The sequence below is a fragment of the Falco cherrug genome, chromosome 12 (assembly GCF_023634085.1).
Source record: "Falco cherrug isolate bFalChe1 chromosome 12, bFalChe1.pri, whole genome shotgun sequence".
NCBI lineage: Eukaryota > Metazoa > Chordata > Aves > Falconiformes > Falconidae > Falco > Falco cherrug.
In genome coordinates, this window is record NC_073708.1 from 35,441,780 (window position 1) to 35,465,150 (window position 23,371).

At 40.1% G+C, this 23,371-nt stretch overlaps 1 protein-coding gene across 3 annotated transcripts in view; it reads right to left on the bottom strand.

Annotated features, from left to right (window-relative positions):
• The window catches only part of SLC44A5 (solute carrier family 44 member 5), a 94,314-nt gene that overhangs the window by 7,879 nt on the left and 63,064 nt on the right, over nucleotides 1-23,371 (bottom strand). For all 3 annotated transcript variants that reach the window (XM_055724989.1, XM_055724990.1, XM_055724991.1), the window contains exons 5-18: nucleotides 21,204-21,288; nucleotides 18,090-18,218; nucleotides 17,249-17,309; nucleotides 15,604-15,727; nucleotides 14,285-14,368; nucleotides 11,631-11,743; nucleotides 11,058-11,189; nucleotides 8,641-8,740; nucleotides 6,523-6,615; nucleotides 5,512-5,599; nucleotides 4,036-4,298; nucleotides 2,872-2,966; nucleotides 2,382-2,485; nucleotides 1,033-1,106 (exon numbers count right to left, since the gene is read on the bottom strand). In XM_055724989.1, coding sequence (XP_055580964.1) covers nucleotides 1,033-1,106; nucleotides 2,382-2,485; nucleotides 2,872-2,966; nucleotides 4,036-4,298; nucleotides 5,512-5,599; nucleotides 6,523-6,615; nucleotides 8,641-8,740; nucleotides 11,058-11,189; nucleotides 11,631-11,743; nucleotides 14,285-14,368; nucleotides 15,604-15,727; nucleotides 17,249-17,309; nucleotides 18,090-18,218; nucleotides 21,204-21,288 — 1,545 coding nt within the window. The remainder of the gene's footprint in view (nucleotides 1-1,032; nucleotides 1,107-2,381; nucleotides 2,486-2,871; nucleotides 2,967-4,035; nucleotides 4,299-5,511; nucleotides 5,600-6,522; nucleotides 6,616-8,640; nucleotides 8,741-11,057; nucleotides 11,190-11,630; nucleotides 11,744-14,284; nucleotides 14,369-15,603; nucleotides 15,728-17,248; nucleotides 17,310-18,089; nucleotides 18,219-21,203; nucleotides 21,289-23,371) is intronic.

Sequence of the window (23,371 nt, forward strand, 5' to 3'; positions counted from 1 at the left end):
TCAGAACAGGCAAAATACAGAATAAAAAAAATATCTCTGAAATGATAGAATTATATGCCTGGCTTTTAGCTATTCTTACTGATAAAGCACAAAGGACAGTGAGGCGATGTTCTGAAAGGAAATGAAGGCAGATTCTCTTTCGTGTTGCACAGGCACTACATGGTGTGGACGCCACTGTACTGATATTAACGCAGAGTAACAGAGTGAATGCATTCCATTCTCCTCCCATTTCCATCTTAAGCATCCCTTTAATTTTCCTCTTTCAGCCTCCTCCTCCATTCCCCTCCTCCTCCCAGTCCTTTAACTTAAAAAAATTTAAACCACCGAACCAGTTTTACTGTGTCTCTTGCTTGGTAATTAGATGGTCTGCTATTGCTTTAAACACGGCCTGCTCCTAAGTTATTCTCCCATAAATTTTTGATCTCACAGTAGTATAGGAAGAGCGAGGAGCAATGAAAAGTACTGATGAGAGCAGGGAGTTTGGCAGCAGTCTTGGTAGTAGGGAAAAGGGCCAGGGGAGTTCCCAGCACCAGGGGAGATCTGGTTGTATTAAAGATACTGGTTTTGGAAGCAAAGTACTCTCTCTTCTTTATTGCCACTCTGATACCTTGTAAGCTTTCTGGATGACACTGAAGACACAGGTGTCTCTGCTTTCTTCTTCATAGGCAGTGAGCAGACCAAAGCTCAAGAAATGCACATATGGCAGGTCACAAGCACCCCATTCCTGTACATCCATAGATCTCTCAGGGGCTCCATTGGTTCTTTGGGAGGCACTATTACAATCTACTGAGTGCTTATGAATTTAAAAGAGTAACCACAAGGAAACTGTTAAGATTATATCAGCCTTGCTTAGGGTACTATGCTGGACAGCCTGCCGTTACACACTGAGTGCTAGAAGTGAGGGTCATGTCTGAGCACAGAAGCAGCATACAACAATATTTGGAGGAGACATGGGAGAGGAAATAAGTGTGTCTTCAGAGCGCAATAGCAGGAAATCCTGACATTTCCAAGGACTGGGAGATGGCCCCTTACCTCACCACATTCCGCATGAGCAAAAAGAATGCTTCCTTTGCCGAGGTGCAGAAGTTTTTACCATATATGGCAATCTGCAAAACAATAGTAGCTGTTAAGAATTTTAAATTATGAGAATACCTCCTTGTATGCCAGAATCTTACTGTGTGTAATACATAGTTCTTTCTAATATGTGGCCTTGAAACTCAGACGAACACAAAACACTTCCCCCAGCCACCTGCTGCCTCTCAGTGCTTCCCACCAGGCTGGGACAGAGTATTATCCATCCTTCCCTTTCAAATCACCCAGTGATGAGCATGCCAGTCCCTGTGACCTTGCAGGCAGTAGACTCAGTACTTAGTTTGCCAAGTACAGCAAATAAGATACTTGCTGAGGGGTCCTTCTGACTTTGCTAGCTACCAGCACTAGATTTACAGTCAGTGGAAAGGCACAGGCACTTGTAGAGCAGAAGTGAGTTGACTCCTATAGGCATCTCCTTGGACCTGATACTGCTCTCACTTAAGAAGAAATCAGCAATGCCAGTACCAAGTCAGTGGATTTATATCACCATAAAGTAAAGCAGCTAAAGCTGTTCAGGAATCCATTTCTTCTTCCTGGAACAGTGTCCACAAGGGTAAGTTGGTAAGGTATATTAGAACAGCTCTTGGTGAAGTCAGTTTACCAACCGTAAACAAGACAGTCAAAAAGAATACTTCTTCAAGATGGCATTAATTTGAGATATAAATTGCATGAACATGGGTTATAACGGACCATTACAGCCACCTCCTTTAAGACAAGTCTATGACTGCACCATTTAATCACTGAAATTACTTCCAGTCAGAACATCCTAGGCTGAAATCTGTGTATGTTTATACAGGTGAAAACTGGAATCTCCTGGAAGTTGAGAAGGGTTATTTTAGAGAAATATCACTGCTGCTGCTAGTAGAATTTATGCTTTTGACTTCCAGGAGGAAATACAAATACCACATGCCTTCTGCCCTCCTTACTCAAACACTGCCTCCAAATAGAAGCATCATCAACATGCAGCATGAAACAAGCTAATATTCCTGTTGAAATCAGGATTTCAAGTGCTGAATCAGAGGGGGGGTTAACCATTTATGCCATCCCCTTCTAATGACTTTGGGGGGTGAGGGGGATGGACATGGACAGGCATGAAAAGAGGCCGAGTTTAGGAGAAGAAGAAAGATCTTACTTTTTCGTTGTAGGACCATATGCATTTCCTAAAAACTTCCATAAATCCCATTATTTATTCATCAGATTCTAGTACTACTGGCTGTTGCCCAGCTAGTAGTGGCTAGGGTATTTTAGTGTCCCAGATAGGGGAGACCACATGCAGAGAGAACACGTACCATGATGTAGGCATTTCTGTTTATAAATTTTAAGAATTTTTCCAAACACCAGAAACAGCATTTGAGGCAGCAGAGTAGAAATCTAGTGAAGGAGTTCTGTGTACCTGAAAAAAAGGAGAGAGTACATCACACATAGAACTCATGAACAGTCTTCAGAACACAAAGTATTCAGAAGAAAATGTTAAATTGTGACAAAAGCAGACACTTTTATTTCTTTTCTTCTAGGTATGGACTCTTTCAACCAAATTTATCTCACCTGCTTTTGATTAGATCAGATCCACATCCCACATGAACTTTGCATTAGGCTCCCATGGACAAAGACTCAATTTGAATAAATCAGCACAGATTCACTGGCTTCACATGGAACTACAATGGCTAAAAATAATGTGGAATTTATCTGTTTTCATTGATGAAAATACCTCTTGGGAAAGTAAGGAAGTAATTTACCAAAGAAGGTCTTAATAACCTACAGCAGAACCATAAATCTCACCTTTCAGTTTGTGATCCAAGTACTCCAGTATTACTCTAATAAGCTGGACAACTGCAAGAATTAAGGCTCCAAAGGCCAGTGAACCTGTATGGTATCTAGAACAAAATAAATTACTGTTATGTTGTGCATATGTGCATATATACTATTATATACATATGTGTGTGTGTGTGTATATATATATATATAAAAGTAAAATTGTAACTGGAGGAAGGTCCATTAGTGAGAATTACATATTCTAATGGACCTTCATCCTGGTCCACCAGAGAGGAACAGGATGAAGCCACTGGTGCTGCTGGTGTTTTTGTGAGCACTGTGTGCGCCCATCTGTTGCTCTATGTGGACAGCTGTGTATGTGTTGTGTACATGTATCTGGGTGTGTGTGCCTACTGGGAATACCTGCTTGGCCTTGTCACTGGGGGCACATGGAGCTGCAGCAGCCTTGCCGCTATTGGGCTACACAATCCAGCCTCCTCTTAGCAATGAGATTTTCCTGATCATACTGGTTTTGGATGGAATAGAATTAGTTTTCTTCATAGTAACTTGTATGGTGCTATGTTTTGGATTTGTGATGAAAACAGAGCTGATAGCACATCAGTGGTTTAGCTGTTGCTGAACAGTGCCAGGGGCTGTTCTGCTCCTCACCCCCCACAGCCAGCAGCTGGGGGGCACAGGGAGCTGGGGGGGGACATGCCGCGCCAGCTGCCCCCCCCCGAGCCCAGGGGTACCCACCCCGTACGGCCTCACGCTCAGCATGGAGCGCTGGGGGAAGGAGGAGGAAGGGGGCTGCGGGGAGTTATGGCATCTGTCTTCCCCAGTCACCGTTAGGTGTGATGAAGGCCTCTTGTCTGGGGGATGGCTGAACGCTTGCCTGTGATGGGAAGTAGTGAACTAATTCCTTATTTGCTTGCGCACACTGCTTTGCTTTACCTATTAAACTGCCTTTGCCTCAGCCCATGAGTCTCTGCACTTTCACCCTCCCGAGTCTCTCCCCACCCCGCTGGGAGGGAGGGAGCGAGCGGCTGCGGGGGCCTGGCTGCCTACCGAGATTAAACCACAAAGCTGACTAATCGTTTTCATTTGATATTCTAAGTCTGGCTTCCCTAGATGTAAAAAGAGCACTTGTTGGAGAGATGACAAGGCTCACATCCATCTCCAGAGTCTTACCGTATTGCTCGTCCAAATGAAGAGAAGAGCGGCCACAGTGGAATATCAGCTGGTTTTCGAGAGGCCCAGTAATAAGAGGCAAAGGCACCAGCAAGGGTACACTGACCCAGTGCAATTGCAAAGTTCACCAGCCAGAGAAAGACAAAAGCATTGGCCAACTGGAAGATGAAGATGTACTTATGGTACAGGCTTTCTCCTCCATAAAAAGCAAAAGTACACTGAGCACCCGGACATACTTTAGTCACATTGGTTGTGTTAAAAGTCTGTATAGAAAGAAAAACAGTCAACACAATGGTAAGCAGTCAATTCTGTGCAGTCTCTGAAGTTTAGTAGCTTAATACAAGTAACATAACTCTGCTGATGTTTCATTAGCTCACCCAACACCGCACTCCAATACTATGTAACCTGTTTACATATTTAAGGATTCATATTAGTATCTTATACAGGTGCTCAACTTTATAAACGATGCAGTTAGTAAACAGGGCTGTTCACTGCATGCCTGAAACCTACATAAATGGAATTTAATTACAGAAATCTACTTTTAAGACACATAAAAGCTTCAGTTTCATTAAAGAAAATCTGTTCACATTAAAAAAAAAAAAATTATTTCAAAACCAGAGGACAAATCTACAGTTTAGGTAAATCCCCACAGCCAAACTGAAATCAGCAGAGCTGTGCCATTTTACACAAGTTGTGGACGTGGTTGTAACTTTCCTTACCTATCTCAGAGTATTAAAACAGGTGTAGTCTTTAAATTGAATTAGTTTTCCCTATTTCTATTGTTCATTTCATGTATTTGCTCCGTTTTGGCATGAAATAAAACTAGTCAATTTCTAATTCCTTTCTTTTTTAGTGTTCAGACATCATCAGCAAGGTGGGGAATTGTTTGGCACATACATAACCAGAGCAGTACACTGAAATTTAAACACCTGAAAATAACTCTGATGCAACATTTAGTAAGTATTTCCAGTTTTCAAAACATTCTGAAAATTCAACCCCACAGTCAAGTAAAAACATTTGACTGAAGACAAATATTTTTTGAGCTTCATAAAGGTTATTTCTATGCCAAAAGAAGCTAAGCTTCTGCTTCAAAACATGGCTGATCCTTGGGAAACTTTGAAGCACAGGTTTCAAAGTCTTCCATTGCTTTTTGAGGACCACAAAAACAGAATTTTCATGAATTCAAGAACAACTTTCCAAATAAACCTGTATTTCTGTGTCTTTCTTTCTCACTCTGTAAATTATTAGGTTAATATTTACCTATTTAACAGGATAGTTTAGCTCAAAAATCAGTTTATATCTGTAAATTGCTTTGAACAAAGAAGTGTTACCTGAACACTAAGTACTATTTTCAGATTGAACATGAGGAATTGTTACTTAAAATACGCACATTTTCACCTAGCATTGCATTTAACAGTGATTAAGAAATGCAATTAACATAGCTCTCACTATAGGTTAAGTATCTGTTACACTTACCTCTGGATCACAAGTCAGGTTTGCATACTTGCAGAGTGTTTGATTAGCCATTACTTTATACACAGGTTCTCCTGATGTAGCCAGAAAACTGAACGAAATATTTTAAGGCGGAATGATAGAACTGTAAGCTTTCAGCAGCTTAGGATACTGCACTGGGTAACCACTAGCTCTAAAGAACTTGAGCAGGTAACAGGAAAACTGCTTTTGCTATGCAGAGATGTATACAAAGTGTTGATAGACGAGACCAAATACCATTGTTACTTAGAGAACTAAGGCAAACTCCATCCTGGAGCTGTAATAACCCCTAACCAGAATGGGCAAGCGGAATAACCTTGAAAGTTGATTCAGTCACCCCTGCACATCTGCCTTTGACAGGGCAGATTATGCAGTAGTTCTTTGACAGTTTGTGTATTAGTGGAAGTAGACACAGACCATAAAGATAAATTAGCATTGTCCTGAACAGCAATAACTGGCCCCCCTTGCATGTGAACAAAATATTAGTTTTCAATAAGCGATTTCCCCATTTCTGATACTTTACCAACCCTTGCTGTTCTGGGAACAGATGGTGGCTGCTGTTATGCAATTTAGAGAAGACTCGGTGCACTGCATGTTCTCTTACTCCTTGCCTATACTTTTCTGAACAAAACACACCTGGAGCCCGCCCCTAGCTAAGAGACCACTAACATCAGGCCTATAGAGCATGCAGCACACTAAAGGCCATATTCACTCTTTGCTGAGAGCCCTTTTTTACCCCTTAAAGTCAACCTTATGTAGTACACAAGGCCTTGATGATCCCTCTGATTTGGCATGAATTTTAGTCCAATTCTTCTTAATGAAATTAAATTCACTGTCCTATTTGTACATCACATGCAAACGGGCAGTGAGAAAGAGTGCATCAGTGCAGCAAATGCACTCTTAACGTTAGTTTGGTTAAGGTGAAATAGCAGAGAATTTATCTAGTCTTTCAGACCAGAAGACTGTTCCTCCAGAGGTACACAGACAGAAGGATACACAGCTGTCACAGCCCAGTAAGAAATACAAATTGCAATGAGTATAAAGGTGACGATTGGGTAGAACAACGTAGACATTATGTAGCCAATAGCCCTATGAAAGAAACAAAACATACCGGTAAGCTACAACAATTTAAGAAACAAGCTTTTTATCAATCCTCTTCTAGTATCATCCTTTTTACACTGAGCTACTTGTTGATAGTGGTAGCATCAACTCTGGGTGAACTGCCCGCAGCAATCTCAGAGGTGAACACCTCCGGCTGGGTATCTCATGGGATGTGATTTCAGAGAGCATGTGTTTTGTTCACTGAAGCTTACAGGTTGGTTCTCTATATACTCCTGTCACCAACCTCTTACTGTTACTCTACATTTTCCTTCCAGTGATGATGTAAGTTTATTACAAGCCTTTTTGTCTCTTAAGACTATTTCCTGCACTATTTCTCCCATGACTTGTGGCACTTGTGATGCTATTTGTTTTACAGAAGGCAGTTTCCAGAATGTAAAAGGAGACAAATTTACTCAGTTCCTGCTGCTAAACTAGTAAATGTTGGGCAGAATGCAAGGGAACTGTCAAGTGCAATCAAGAGGTTAAGGGCATCAATTCCTGCCTGAGTCAAGAGATGTAAAAGTCCATTAAGAGTCACACAAGAGGACACAGCCTCAGGCTGAGAAAGAATCACTACCTATTAGCAGTGTTCAGCAGTTGATGGCAGGCCTCTTAGTTATCACTAAGATAATGGACAGTCTCAGCTCAGTCCAACAAACTGAGTAACAACTGTTGATTGTTTCTAACTATGAATTTCAAGTCAATTATTAGCATTATAATTGTAGTATTTTTGAAAGAGTAGTTAAAAGGTATTAAAACATGTAATTTGATTTCCAGTCATTAGCAGCTTCTTTTTCATCTTCCTGAATACAGGGTAGGTCTGTTAGATTCACAGTAATTACATACAGTGTTCCACCTCATGTATTATGCATGAGAGTAAAAATATCGCCCCCAAGTGACCATTTCATGCTGCTGAAAATGTTATTACTTGCCAGCAGGAAGTTTATGAACTTCTTGAAACCCTTCTACTTGCCAAGGTTGTGAACAAAAGGGTTGCAGAATGTTAGAAGTGTTCCTGGATTTTAATGAACAGGAATTAAAGAGTATAATTTAGTGCTGCCAAAAATAATCACTATGCTTGAACTGCACAGTAGCGTAAGACAGGAAACAGGTACCTGGCTGAATGCAGAACTTCAGAATTTCTTAATCCCATTACAAAACTCCCCAAAACCCCAAATCCACAATGTCAATGGAGAAAACTACAAGCAAGTGCACATAGATAAACTCAGAGCTAACCCTATGTGCTCTAACAACGGAGTTCTGCTTCCAAGGCCTATGAGACCTTAGCCTACTTGCAATGAAATCCAAGGGTCTGACATTTTAAGTCAATTTCTCCTTTTTTATATTCCCATTTTTTTAAAAAAAGAAGTAAGTGTTGGCACTGTATAAACCAGGAACCACCATGAACAAAGTCTATGCAGATTTCAGGAAACACAAAATGAAGAGGTGTCCTAGACCTTCAACTCTCGTTATCGTGCTCTGCTTTCTTCTTTACTCAGAGCTGAAAATGGAAGTCTCCTTTTCTCTCTGCAGATTTATGCATGTCTACTCAAAGGTTTGATTTGAGCCAGAAGAATCCAGTCTCTCCTAAACAAAAGCTATAGCCAAAATAACACCAATCCTCTAACCACTACTATGTCACGCTGGAGACAATCCAACGACAGAGCAAAGTTGTCAGCCCAGGCTCCTGTTAACAGTATACTACACGTAGCATCTCTGCTAGTACACTTTCTTGCACTGAGGATATGTGGTACCACTAATAGCATATGTACTCTTAAGGCAGGCAGCTGAGAGGCAAGAAATGTCTTACTGCTAAAGAAAAAGCTTTTATAAGCACAACCTCATTAACAGAGAATTGGCATTCCTTATACTACCTATTTGGCTCAACAAATCCAGTGCTGTACTCTAACCCTCAAATTTCTGCCCTTGGTAATGCAAGATGAAGTTCAAGAAGAGTGTATTCTAGAGATCATTTAATAAAATTCAAAATATATTAAAATCAGACAAACATACCTACTACCTTCCTTCAACAGCGCAATAGCAATCCGGATCCGATTCCTTAGGAAGATCAGCATCAGTATGATTATGACCTCAACAACACAAAGTATTATCACTGTAAAAAAAACCAAACAAAAAAGTTTGATTTATCAAAAATTCAATGAGTACGCTGCCTCTATAAATCATTTCCCCCCCTTGTATTTTAAACTGCTGTTCATGAATTCTCTGCTAGAGCAGTTGTCTCTTCCTCTCACTGCACCTGCCAATCTTCAGTCCCATTTCACAGTTCCAGTGTAGGGAAATTCTACATGCAGAGAGTTAGTCAGAATGTGTAGGACCCTGACATTAGCACTTAAAATTTTAGAAGAAACTTTCACCAAGAGTGCACTTTTCTGATATATATTATTCTAACATTAGATGTACTTGAATCAACAGTTTAGTTTGAGTATTAACGTGGCATGAGCTCCTTTCACCTCGTCTGAGTAAGAAAATAACAAGAGTCTAAGATAGGACAGTTTTGGACAAATTATTTTCACCTTCCGGTTGTGCTGCTGGAATCATACAAACTTGCCTGAGGTTAGAGAGCTGAGAGCACCATGACCTAGAACATTTCCTCTCTTTAGTTATGAGCAGCGTTTGAATCACAACCCAGATCTGGTTTAAAGAGTCTGCTTCTGTCTGATTTCCATTTGTGTCGGTTCAAAACCTACTTCTGCAGTAGAAAGTAAAAAAATTCTCTGGACTTCATCTAGAGAAGACAAGAGTCTTTAATGCCTGAAGCATATCTCCCCTGACTCTGAGACATATCCGTTAAATCTAGGTGCTTCAGATAGGTAAATAACATTTAAACCTGCCCAGCAGTTGTGCATGGTTGCACACAGCAGGAACTGTCTCCTCCAGCTGAAACCAAGAAGTTTTGTGGAAGGAGAAGAAAATAGAAGTGATAGTATCGCAAAGCCTTGGATTGTCTGGAGGTTTGCAAAGGGACTCGGGAATTGGCTTCATGTCCCACAGCTTAGACATAGTCTCAGAATCCAGACCCAGACAGTCACAGATGATGTTAAACTGCAGTCCCGAGTATTATCAGTACCCCCAGCCATCAGAACTGGTGGTGGCAGTGACCACCGTGGTGCTCAGAGCCAGACTTTTTTCAGAACAAAGTTTTTGTTACACACAATTCAGCACCTATTTTTGATATGGTTCCCCATGAAGGAATACAGAATCAGGTTTCTTTAAAGTTGGTCTCATACTAGTTCAGCTCTGTTAAGTTAATGTAGCTTGTCCCAAACCATTGTGAAAAAGGAAAGTAGTGTCAGTACACGGTGAATGTACTAGGCCGGTGAATGTACTAGGCCTAAGAGGACCTACATTTTCTTCAAGGATATTTAACTGCTTTGCTGGGTGACTTTGGAAAAATAATTTAATTCCTGAGTACCTTAATTTACTTGTCTGAAAGTGACACTGACCCTTGGATAAACTATATATTGGCTGCTAAGAATCCAGCAGGGGAAGAGCTTGGAGAGTTAGAAGGAAAAGTGTAGTAAAGTTGTAATGTTCTCTAGAGGTAGCATACTAAAGAACTCTGCCTCAACAATATATAAAAGATATCTCACAAGCTCAATGATCCAACATAGAGTTAAATAAAGACACAAAGCAGAGGAAGGAGATTTAAACACTAAACTGCTGCTCTATTAATTTAGCTGCCAACAGGGAGAGGCAGTGTTTTAGGTTATGTCCCATTCATCATCAGTTACTGTCTGTGTGCCTTCTAACAGAGCAGAAACAGCAGTGCAAGCAATATTTAACAGGTATTTGTTCTCTCTTCTACCACTCCTTCTCTGGGGAGGGATGTGTATACTACAGGTTGTCATATTTCAGTAGAATTTTGTTTTAAAGACACCGCCCTTGTAAGAGAAGGCAGTGAAACACTTCTGAAAATAAAGGTGATGAAATCTGTGATGATTCATTCCATGCTCTTAGATCAGTCCCCAAGAAAATTCAGTGGCCTGAATGTAAACAGCTCTACAAAGATGTGTAGAGTTATTAATCTCATTCCTGGGGTCCTCAAAAAGGAGGAATAAACAAACTAGAAGAGAAAAGCGCCCCTCCTAACGTAACTTCATCAGGACTAACTAACAGTTATTGCCTTCTGCTTCACTATTATGAAGACTGAACACGCAGTAAGTGGAATGATGTTAACACAAGCATTTTCACTCTCATCACTACCGCAATTGCATTATCTCCCCTTACAAATATACTAGTCTTCTTGCAAAAAAAGTAGATTTTTGCACAATACAAAGAAAGAGAATTCTGCTTACTTCTCTGAGTGACATATGTAGAGGAGGAGATTTAACAAGGCAGCAACTGTAGCAAGACAGTGATTGATCCTCCTGAGTATCCATTAACAGATAGCAAGTGTAAAGGGCACTTACTAAATGCTAACCATGTTTGCCTCAATTGCAGGTACACTCTGAAGTCTGTCTGGAATCCAATATCGTAAACAGTAAGGTCAGATCCAGGTATTCCTTTAAGATGATCATACTCCCAGTAACAATGCCAGATGCCTTTTAAAAAACAATTAATATAAAATGAGTGTTTCTGAAGAGTGCAAAGACAAGTTTTTTAAAAAATCTTTATGAGCCAAGTGTTTTGTCCTCAGCACGCCAGGTAAACAAAACCCAAAAATGCATCACTGTGAGACTAGTCATGACTAGTCACTTGAGTAACTAGACATCACATATATAGAAAAGAAGTATCAGTACAAGTGAAAACAGACTAAGCATACTGTAAGTAGATAATTCAGGTTACTGTATCTGGTGCTAAGTATCAGCACAGTTTGATTCTTACTAAATTTCACTGCCATTTAAGCCCTTCTCAAGTAACTGTCTAAAACTAGGCATTAATTCTCCCAGTCATACCATTTAATTGATGTAATTACTGATTTTCTTTGCCCAAACTTAATCAATAAGAAAAAACAGCCTCAGAAGCCAGAAGGTAACACCTACCATAACCGATAATTCCAATCACACCAAAGATGAAAATCCAGAAGAGAACCCCAGCTGTGAACCTCAGTAACACAAGGAAGAGCAGACTCACAATCATTGCAACGAACAGCCCACTAGAAAGACAGAAAACAGAAACACAGGGAAAACAAATGTGAGAATCTTCACTTTCTTGCATGCCTGTTACTCCAAACAAGGGTCACTTCATCGCAAATAAGAGAATGATTTGTAAAAATGTATTTCAAAATCTTCCTTATGAAATACATCCTCATGGCTATTATCTGCTATTAGAAACAAATAGCTTATATATGATGATCTCACAAGGCAGAGCCAGAAATTTTTGCATACACTAGGTTCCCAGGTTAGCTGGATGGGACTAGTACAATGCCTTTTTGGCCACTTACACCAGCTGAACAAATCACTGCCTTTTTCAGGCCATGGTCTAGTTCGCAGTACAGAAAGTTTAACTGGAGGGATACTTATGTGTGGGGAGATTACTCTTTTCTGTCCTCCATTAAAAATCCCTACCTGCAAAGAAACAATGTTAGTAAAGTAACATTGTAGGAGCTTTCCTAGAAAAAAAAAAAGAATTAAATTTAGGAGGAAAAACAGAGACTCTTTCTACCCATTAGAAGAGGAAATGCTCAGGGCACTGTGATGCACAAAAGAAACTATTAAGAGCTATCAGTGGGGCCCCCTAGGAAACGCACCTACAGTGTCTTCTCTTGATCAAGTCTGTGGTAAAGAAATACCTGTTTTCAGTTTCACTCCCAGAAAGCAAGTAAGAAAGGAAAAAATGACTGCAAAAGACCTTTTTACACATTGAGGCCTTCTAATGTGATTAATAATCCCATCCAACATCCAGCTCAGATGCTTCACAGAACACTTCATCTCTCAGAATTTTTTGTAGCTATTACATCAGAATTTTGTAATAGTACGGACTCAGAAAAATTTAAAACCTCTTCTTGCCTGTGTTCAGTAACTTCTGAATGCTCCCATCTTATTTAGCCAGTTACCAAAGACAAAAATGGGTTAGCCTGATCATAAACAATCAAACCCAGATGTTTTGGGCAAACTAAGCCAGACAGGCAGAGGGACAAGAAAAACATCATCGATTTATTTAGTTAAACCTTTGTAAGCTGCTTTTAACTCCCAGCCCTTTAAAGGCCTCCTAGCATGAGGTATTTTCCCTTTCTGAATGACTTGTTTGAATTCAGATTGTATTCCTCAAAACAAATTGTAGTTTTGGAGCTCATGACTTGAAAGCAGTAAGTTACCTTTATCTAATGTTATCTTTAGCTATACATGTGTCATTGTAACACCAAAACGGAGTACATGGTAACAACTGTCCTCAATAGATCAGTTCCCTTAAAACTGAGGCTTGAAAGCAGCAATTCTTTTGGGGTACGCTAAAAAACCTAGAGCAATTTCATATTTAGTTTTTAATCTAGCCTCCTTTCACTATCAGGTCTTCACTGTCATCACCCAGACTCTGGCATTTAAATACATTTGTCCAGAAATCGTTTGATATATGCTACCATTTAGTGAAAAGTGTGAAGAAAATCCTATCCAACTACTTAAAAAGTAGCAACAATTCCTTACAAGAATACTGTATTTGAAATGTGGAAACTGGCTTCAGTATTTAGAACTTCTGTTAAAAAATGGTCAACTCTCTCCAGCCTCTGTTCAGTGATATCTCCTTGGAAAGAAACTGCACCATAACCCTGATTTCAATAATAGACCTAGAAAGGACCAAGCTTGCTGAATAAGAGCCGGTTTCTTGCTACTCACTGTTGTGAGCACAGTATCAGACTATGAGAAAGCTGTCCTCCCATCCGTGGAAACACCTTTAAAAGCTGACAACTTCTGTTTCTGGACTGACTAATTCTCCCTATTGTTTATTATCTAAAGTTTATGTATTTATTCTTGTGGATTTGCATTCAGGCTTGAATAATGTATGCTTAATATGTGAATGTTACAGGCTCTCACCTGGCAAAGAACACTGCTCCTGTTTAAACCGATCAACACCCTGGTCCATCAAAAACAGTACTAATGGGCTAAGAATGTACATATACTTATGTATTTGCTTCAGCAAAACAACTGCTACTTTGTTTCAGTGTTGCATTTTTACCGATTGGTGATTAGGGAGTATTTATTGCAAGACAGAGTTAACACTGTTCAATACTTTTTGGTTTTGATGTTGCTTTGCCTGCTGCATTGGATTTACAGATTTGATTTATGGATTACAATGGATTTTTAACTATATATGGCTAGTATGAATTTATAAACTATGTATTTTATATATATACAAATGACACTTAGCAACTGCAATTGGTTTGAAAGTCTCTTAATTTTTCAGTTTTGGAATTATCATGCAGATGGGTCCTGCAACAGAAGACAGCATCTCCTGTTTTTCTGCTTGGTACGATACTAAAAAGCTCCTCCAGATCAACTGACACTTTATGTATGTATGCTGTGCTATCCTTACGCCACTACAGAACCGTAACAATGTTATTACCATGTGTTGAAAAGAAATTTCAGTTGCTCCTTGAGTTAAAAGTCAGACTGGTAACAAACACACACAGGATCATTTTTTAATTCCCTGCACACTCCAAAATGAGTCCAAAAAAATTAAAAAAACCCCAAGAAAATCTTACATTAAAATCCAATACCAAGAAATGGCATAGTCTTCAAAAATTTTCATTCCAAATGATCTTGCATCCAGGACATTATTGATGCCGCTAAGAAAAGACAAACCAAAGAAAAGGTTGCTTTAAGTAGAAAAGCAGAATGTATTTAAACAACAAATAGTCTCAGTGAAAGAATTTGAAATATCTTTGCTAGTGATAAGAGTATATTGCTGTCCTCCAGGTCCAGTTCTGCAACGAAGCCAAATCAATCACAGTTACACCAAAGAAAAAAAACCTGTGTAAAAATGGTTATACAGCTCCTGAAAAAGCTTTATTAAAAAAGCTTTATAAGCACTAACTATCACCAGGTATAATTGCTTATTATGTCACAAGAGAAGTACATACTATTAAGATCTAAGAGCTGAAGAGTTGTGACTCCAGAACTGCTAACAGCAGAGAAGCAGAAAACAGCTCAATGAAGCAGAAGGTTGACTTTATGGCCCTGTCTTCCTATCCTGCAAAGTGCTTGCCCACATGAATGTTTTCGTAAGAAGAAATGAAGGATCTTCTTATCGAAGAACAGACAATGTAGTTGTAGAAGCCAGAAAAAGTGAACTTAATTAGGTGCAGATATTATCAGTGTTGGTAAGACGCTAAAATGTGGTAGCTTTGGATTGAGAGGTAAGGAAAAGTACCCCTGGGCTCCTGACAGGCTGAGGACTGACGGTAGCTGGAAAAGTGAGGCTATTGCAGCAGTTTTCTCTCATCCTGGTTGATGCCCAGGATTGGAGATGCTTGCTGTTCATCTGCAAGGGAGGTGTTGTCATGCATCAGACCCCAGTACATTGCTTTTTGATCTTTAGACATGTACTAAAAACAGGAGCACTGTGATGAGGTGAGATGCCCAAAGTACTATGACACTCCACATTAGTGGAAGGGCCATCATAGGAAGGAATAGCCAAGGCCATTACCGGGTGGCCTGAGTCCGGCAGCACAAGGATTTAATTTTGAACCTCCTTTAGCTTTCTTTAATATGAATTTTCTCTACAAAAAACAACGAGAATGATTTAAAAACTGGCAGTCAGTCTGAGACAATCAGACTACAACTTTTGCTCCTTGCTCATTTCTGCATACCTCAGTGCTGGTATTTCTGCATACCTCAGTGCTGGTATCTCCCTCACTGGACCCTTGTAAGTGCTCAGGCACAGAGAGATCATTTACTAGCAAGTCTTGCCTGGGTACCCTCAGCCTTTTGCTACAACAGATTCTGATTATTTTTTTGATTCCTAAATTATTTCATGATCTTGAAATCCACCAAACAAGCACTTAAGAAAGCTAAGACCTACTTTGCAGCTTCCCTGAGATCAGTTACATTTCTTGTTTTCCCTCTTCCATCTTTGAACGTAGTCTGATTTGCCACAGTTAGCACACCATTCTTCGTGGAGAAGTCTGGGAAGCATCTCTTAAGAACTATTTAAAATATCAAAAAAAAGTATGCATGTTACATTTCACAACAAGCTCCACCTCTATCACCCACCTTTAGTGAAATATTAAAATCATTTCAGATCCACAGTCAATTTTGTCTTTCAACTGCTTACCTAACAATATGCTAACTTTGACAAATTTTGGAAGTGCCATTATATTCAAGATTATGATTTTTATGGTCTGGGGCTTTTTGTCCAAGCTACAGGCATGGTGGAATCCTAGCTTGCAACTGGAGATTCCAGGTGCTACCGAGTAACAACAGTAGTATCTGTAGCAGTTTAAGAACTCATAATAAATGCAGAAGTTACTCTCTATCAGTATTGCAGCAGCTTACAAAAACTGCAGCTTCTCAAATATGTCATTTCATTGTAATAATCAAACCAGCCCCGAGGGACAGACTCAACATGACTGGTCACGAATGGTATTAGCACGCAAAACAATACATAACAGCAAGTGTCAGTTCCTCATGTGTCAGACGAGCTCCAGTACCAGCCACTATCACTAGATATACTTGGAGAGGAGCAATGGAGAAAAGACTATTGGTTAGACAGAGGGAGGAGGAGATTACAAAAGAGAGAGACAAGGAGAGATGTTTACATACTTATTTATGTTGCCCTGCTCTTTGCTGCAAAAAGTCCTGGTTTTCATTCCAAAGGGAAGACCAGGTTAGTCCTCCTACACAGCTGTACTTTATATAACAATTCTGTGCTCTCCTTAGCAGGTTCTAATCAATTCCAATGTTCAATATTCAGTCTAGAATATCTACCCCACCAATTACTCTGAGGAAATAATTAACATGTTTATTTTCCTCCAACTGTAATCTTGGTCCCTTGCTGCAGTTTAAAATAAGATTCTTTGTAAACTGTTTTCTGTCTTGGGTCAGTACATGAGTTTTCATATAAATCGCTGATTTTTTTTTAAATTTAATCCGTATTTTCTCTTTTTGATAACCTCTTCCTGATTTACATGATGTCTATTTTAAAGCATTGGCTCTGAGACCTGTGGTTATCTACTCAGAAACACCTGCTGACCACTGTGACAAAAAAATTTTTTGGCCCCTTAACTCCTCTGTATGCCCTGCACAGCCAGCACTGCAACGGAGAAGTGAGCTGTCTCATAACTGGGCTCAAGTATCATCTGAACTTAAACAGCTGGCCATATGATCCTTCCTACGTTTGTGGCATTTTCTTGACGCCAATGGGTTGCTTGATCACATTTTTTGGAAGGTATAATTTGAGCTGTAAAGCTTTTGTTATCAGTGATGATTCAAAAGCAAGAAAAAGCTCAGCTTGACCTGATCACACACTAAATGTTCATGGATGGTAGTTAGACAAAATAGTAATAAATCTTTATACTTTCAAACTGATTAAAATTGAATGGACATCACTGTCAAATAACAGACAGCATTTAGTGACCTTGCCACAAAGCACTTTTCAGACTGGAGTTGTGCTTTAATGTGAATGTTTATAATCTGCTAAGATGTGTGTAAGAAGTAGAACCACTCACAAGGCCTGCTTGGAATGATCATCGAAGGACAATCTTCATCACGTAGGACTTGAGCAACAGACTAAAAAGGGGAAAAACAGGAACGCTGAATACATAGTAGAATAACTACGTGTTTCTCGTTTCTCACCCAGTCTGAGAAAATGCCCCAAACTGGGCTTTGTAGCTTCCTCCCCAAACTTGACTGGTGGAGCTGCAAGGTACATTCATGGTGTAAGTAAGAATCCAAATTGTCATTGTGATTTGGGAAAAGACTATTTTTTCTTTTTCTAGTGACAAAAACCAAAAGACCTGTTCACTTCAGATCAGCATCTAAGCCAGAAGTGACTAGGCAATTGTTCCTTGGCCTCCCCTTTGCCTTTTCTCTTAGAGTGAGAATTTGACACAATAAATATAGCTGAATTGCAAGGTGTTTTAAAGATGGGAGAACACAGTACATTTAAGTGCAAAATCAGTTCCATGAAGGATAGATTAGTTTTTCTAGCTAAAATTACTAAGTAGCTATAGATGACTCAGGAGCCCCAAGAACTGCTTTCAGATATTCGGCTATACTGCTGTAGAGCACCTCAGTACTAAAGGATACTGCTTGCCACAGTACTGCAACCACATGGGTAGCTGCAGATACTCTTTGAAGCAAACAGTAATCATCTAAGGACTGGGGGATTTGGTGTGCATACAAGATCTTCAACCCTGATTAAATCACTGGCAAACCATCTATATGGGACAACTCCTTATATAGTGAAATCAGAGTAATTCCAAGCTTTGATGTAGCTCAGTAAAACCATGGATATTACATATTGCTTGAAGAAAAAACGTATTTCATTCCCTACTGACACATACACACCTTGCGAGGATTGTTAAAACCAGGTTTGCAGAACTGCTTGAAGTAATTCCACTGATCTGGTTTATATCTGTAGGAAGCTTGAACATCAATGTAGGTTGCAAACCTGTCTGGGCACTTTGAGACACAAAGCTGCAAGAAAAAGAAAAAAAAAAAAAAAGTGAAGATACACTGGGGGTAGGGAAGGATAAGGAAAGTCAGTGCAATTAAAAAGCAAGAAAAAGGCCACCTATAAAAGTGCACTGGTTTATGGAATTGCCTTCAGTAATATTTACTGCAACATTTAGAAAGGGACATATGTTTTCCTTTTGACTCCCTAGATCAGGGGTCCTCAAACTACCCACGGGCCAGATACGGCCCCTCAGGGTCCTCAATCCGGCTCCCCGTATTTACAGAACCCCCCCGCCGGGGGCTGGGGGGGAAACCAAGCAGTCACAGATGACCTCCTGCCACTTCATCCGTGCACCGGCCCCCTGTTTAAAAAGTTTGAAGACCCCTGCTCTAGATGAATACTTCTAAAATTCTTTGATAGAACACACTTTCAAAGTCCCTCCTTGTATCTGGCATATCAAGCCATTCTCTGTTTCCTCTTAGGTTCTACATATCCTGGCAGATAAGCAGAGCTTTCAGTCTGTTGAAAAAAAAAACCACTTTTTTTTTTTTTTTGGAACACCAGGAAAAAATCTGTCAGGTCCCCCTCTACTTCCATCAGCAGCAGTGTATATGAGCATGATGCAGTAGCTACTTCCACAGGATACATGTAACTTCTTTCTGTTACATTTATAAGGAGAGCTTTATTTAAAAAAAAAAAAAAAAAAGTATCATGCAGCTAAAATTGTTCCGTATTTCTACACAGCCTCTTCAGTCAAATAGACCTCCACAGAGATTGTTCAAGTCAAGTTAGGTGTAGATCACTCAAAGGTGACTTTTTAGTACTGGTTAATGATGAATCTCCCCTAGTTACAAAGCAAGAGGGCTGCATGTGCCAGGAATGAAACTCATGCCACTCAAGGTACAGCCATTAAAAGCTAGATTTATGTGAGAAATCAAATGAGGACTGGGGTTTGATAAATGCATCCACTTGGAAGTTAAGATTTGGATTTATGTAATGGAGAAGCAGCTGCCCCAATACACAGACTGTGAAGGCTCTGCTGGTCACTGGAATCATGCAAGTGTACATCCATTCTGACTCCTCAGCATTCCCGAACACTATGAGGTAGTGAAGTCCATCTTTTTAGCAAGTTTCAGCCTTTCCTAGAAGGCTGTTCTCTGTTTCCAAAGCTGTGCTACCCAAACACCCTTTGCAAAGCTCTGCTATCCCAGGGAGACATCATGCACAGAACCGTATTTTACCTCAAGGGCATTTCACCATATACGATCCACCTAAAGGAATCTGCAAAAAGATCTTGTACTAATCCTTAGAACAGGGCAGATGCTCCAAGAGGGTCTTTCTACAGTACTACATCCTACGGACTACCCAATGGCCAAAAAACAAAACCCAAGAGTTTTTCCTTGCTGGGACAACAATTGCCTAACAAGTGTACACTTTACTATAACCTCAGTTTCCCATCTATGGAACAGGCACTGAAATGTGCTGTCTGTGGAACCCACAGTCTTACTCAAGAGCTAAAGCTCTTCCTGTGCTGGTTCTTGGGTTTTTCTCTTCTGTCGTTTGATAGGAACGGGACAGGAATGAAAGACCTTGCCTGTGGTTCAAAAGAGGAATTATCAAACAAACGTTTCTTCAACATTTGCACAAAAGACCAGAGAATTCACCATCTGCAGCACCAAACAGCACTGACAAACATTCTCTGTTTTGGAGATATCGTATGTTTTAAAATAAACAGAACAACTACTCTGCTCCACCAAACTCTCCTTCAACAAGTATTTCACCTTACTTGATTCATGACCACTGCCAACTTGACCACAGCACCAGCCAAATCCCACACAATGACCTCAGTGTTTCTGAACAGGCTGAATTGTTCCAGCAACAGAGTCTAAAGACTGCAGGGCAACAGTGTCAGTGTCTGTATGTGGACAGATGGGCGTTTCTGAAGCAGATTTGCTGCTGATACAGAAAGTTTCCATTCTGACAGCAACTGGTCAGCGTTAAGAGGGTTCTTGTTCTTCCTGGCTGGAGATTTCCATCTCTTCAGCTGTGTCAAATAGTCCATACAGTCACACTAACTGACAGGCCAGAAACATCTATCAAGAATAGGGATCAGGAGTAAGGGCAGGCAGGAATGGGAAACATTTTAAAATAGTCAAATAAATAGACAATTAACATTTGTAATCAGTAAACTGGTTACCAGATAACAACCCTCATCCAAATTAATACTGGACTTCACTGAATGTTTACCGAGATGGCTGAGACCATACGCTGCCACCTGCAGTTTAATTACACAGTACTATTACTTTGGCAGCAAAGTTGCATCACAGCAGCCTTGCACCTAATTCCTCTGACCTACCCTATGCCATAAGTTGTCACATAAGATGAGCTGACATAACTGGTGGTGCAGTTGTTCATCATCCAGGTCAGTAAAATGGTCTCATGTAAAGAAACATCAGGAGCATAATTCTAACCCTCAGTGACTGTGTTTATTTCACAGCCTCACAAGAAGCCGCAGCATGGCTAATGAAGTACAAATCGTGGCATAAGGCAAGAACAAGCTTTCAAAATCTTCACTTTTGAAAGTGCCATAGGCCCTAACCACACCCAGATACTCCTGTCACTGGGGACAGGCACATTTTCTTGAACATAACTAGTTCAGAAAACCCTGGACATCAATCAAAATTATTTTCTACACACACTGATTACTACTGGATAGCTGCCTGTGACGAAATCATAAGCTGCAAATTGCTGTATTTAACTAAACAGACTTTTTTTTGTCAACTCTTATCCAAAATACACAACCTTGCACACTTCTATTTATTCTTGCTGACCATCACATGCCTCAGAGACTGTGTGCAACACACCATCTATAAAACAATAAAACAATCATATTCTATTCTGAAGGATACGAACATCAATTTTTAAATCCAAACAAACGTATGTCTAGTTCTTAAGCACCACGACTAAGAGGCAGGGAAAGTATTTTATCTCTGTATTTCACTCACCTGTGTTGTAGGGCACTGTAGGTTTATTAACACTATGGGGCTGGCACATTTCAGAATGTTAAAGTAAAACAAAACGGTCTTGTTCCTATGGAAGTGGATATAAGATAATTGATGTTATAAATGTGGTTGCTTGTTATAGCATACATTTGTATTTAATTTCTATTACTGTGAATGGCCACATTGCAAACACAAGACAAAAAACCAAACCCCAAGCAGAACCTGAACGTTCCATGCCAAGACATTTCTGAAACCACAAGTATTTGTTCTAAAGAATGCAAGTTTTGAAAAGTTTTTTCTACAGCAAGATTTTAAGCTGAAACAACCCTAGGCACTGTTACAGCTATCTGTAGTCCTGGCTCTGAGAAGTGAGGTCTGTAAAATACCTCTGCAAAAACACTGTGGTCCCTTTGCTTACAATGAACACACTGTGAACGTACTGCATGCACAATCACTATCAGCAAATGCTACACTGTAAAAGCTGCCTATTTTTTGTTGATCAGAAGGTGGCACCAAAATCAATCAAAAGCTTTTTACGGTTGGAAATCGAAAGCAGCTGGCCAGGAAACAGAATCATAATAGCACCTGCTAGTAATGCTGATAAACATCCTTTGATATAAATAAGGGACAGTCTGATGGGTTTGCACCCCAGAATCCACACACTTGGTGGCTTCTGGAACTTTGGGACTGTGAGGTAGCTCTCATCTCAGTTTGCATTTGTTGAAAACACATTATTCCACGATCTCCGGATGTAAATACCTGGGTTTTGAAGACAGCAAAATATGCTGTTAATCTTTCCTATGTCAGAAAATTATCAGACCGCTCTCGTGAAGGTGGTATGGCAGTAGTCCTGCCCTTTTCACACCAGACTAGTCAGCTAGCCATGCCAGGACTATACAGTGTCCCCAGAAGCAATAATGATGCATATGCCCCGCTATGGTCTATGACGTGCAAGAGAAGGCAGGGACTGGCATTTGAGCTACGGCTGACCCCACTGTGGCAACGCAGCACAGAGGGAGCTCTGCCTTGGGGGCATGTTAACAATGAAGCATGCTTGGGCTAACAAGGCTGCCCCTCTTCTACCTCTGGACTTGGCACAAGTCCTGCTCCCACATCTTTCCACTGTATCCCCCAGTCCAGGATGTACGCTCAGATCTTCCACCAGCACATGGTTCCCACCAGTTGCTGAATATGGCTGTGCCTTCAAAGCTGTTACATAGCATTAATGCACATTCAAGCTCCCTTTAAAACGGGGATTCGCTCAACTGCCTGACATTTTATGAGGTTAAATGGTTTTCACTGAGCTATGTTCTACTATGCACTGTTTAACAAACCATGCATCCTGGCAAAACCAATTCACTATCGTTAGTTATTACTCCTTCAAAGTAACAGAATAAGATTTTGGACTGAAATGTCATCATTCTTCAATAGTTTCTTGACAGTATTTATAATCTGTGAGCTGCTTAAAATTAAATTAATTGAATCTTTTTTTTTTTCTTATGTCTTAGCCCACTTGCTGATATTGACAGCAAAAAAGAAAGTCCAAACACATACATAAGAAAACAGCCACGGAAAGCCTGGTTTGTATTTTTTATAATGAAATGGTATTGTATTCCATGGCTACTCTGCTCTGTAGAAGGCAAAACAAGCTTAAAGATTACATGGAGATTAATGGATGGATTACACGGAGACACAAAGAGGCCTAAGAGAGACTCACATGACAACACACAGTAGAATTAACATGACTGCATGGAATTCATTGGAGTTTAAATGGGTTTTAACATGGGCTGTGAGTGTTGGCTTGGTTTGTAGCTACTCTTTTCTATTCCTCAGTGAGACTGCTGGGAATGCTTGTTCCAAGCAAAAGATTCAAGACGCAGAGACCATGATCACTTTCCCAGGAAAGTCTCAGAATAAGCCCTTGGGGACTTTGGACCTGGGTTATGCCTTTCACACTGCTTACTTTCAGGGCATCTGAAAAATCTGGCAACGGTATCAACGAAGTCCTGACAGCACATTCCACACCTCCACTTTTAAAGGGACTTGTTCAGAGGGTCCTCCCAGGCCACTGCCATAAACACTCCTGCTTTTTTAGCAGGTTGTATTATGTGTCTTTTGGCTTATATTTTTATAAGAAACTCCTCAATGTAGCAAATAAATGCCAAAATGCA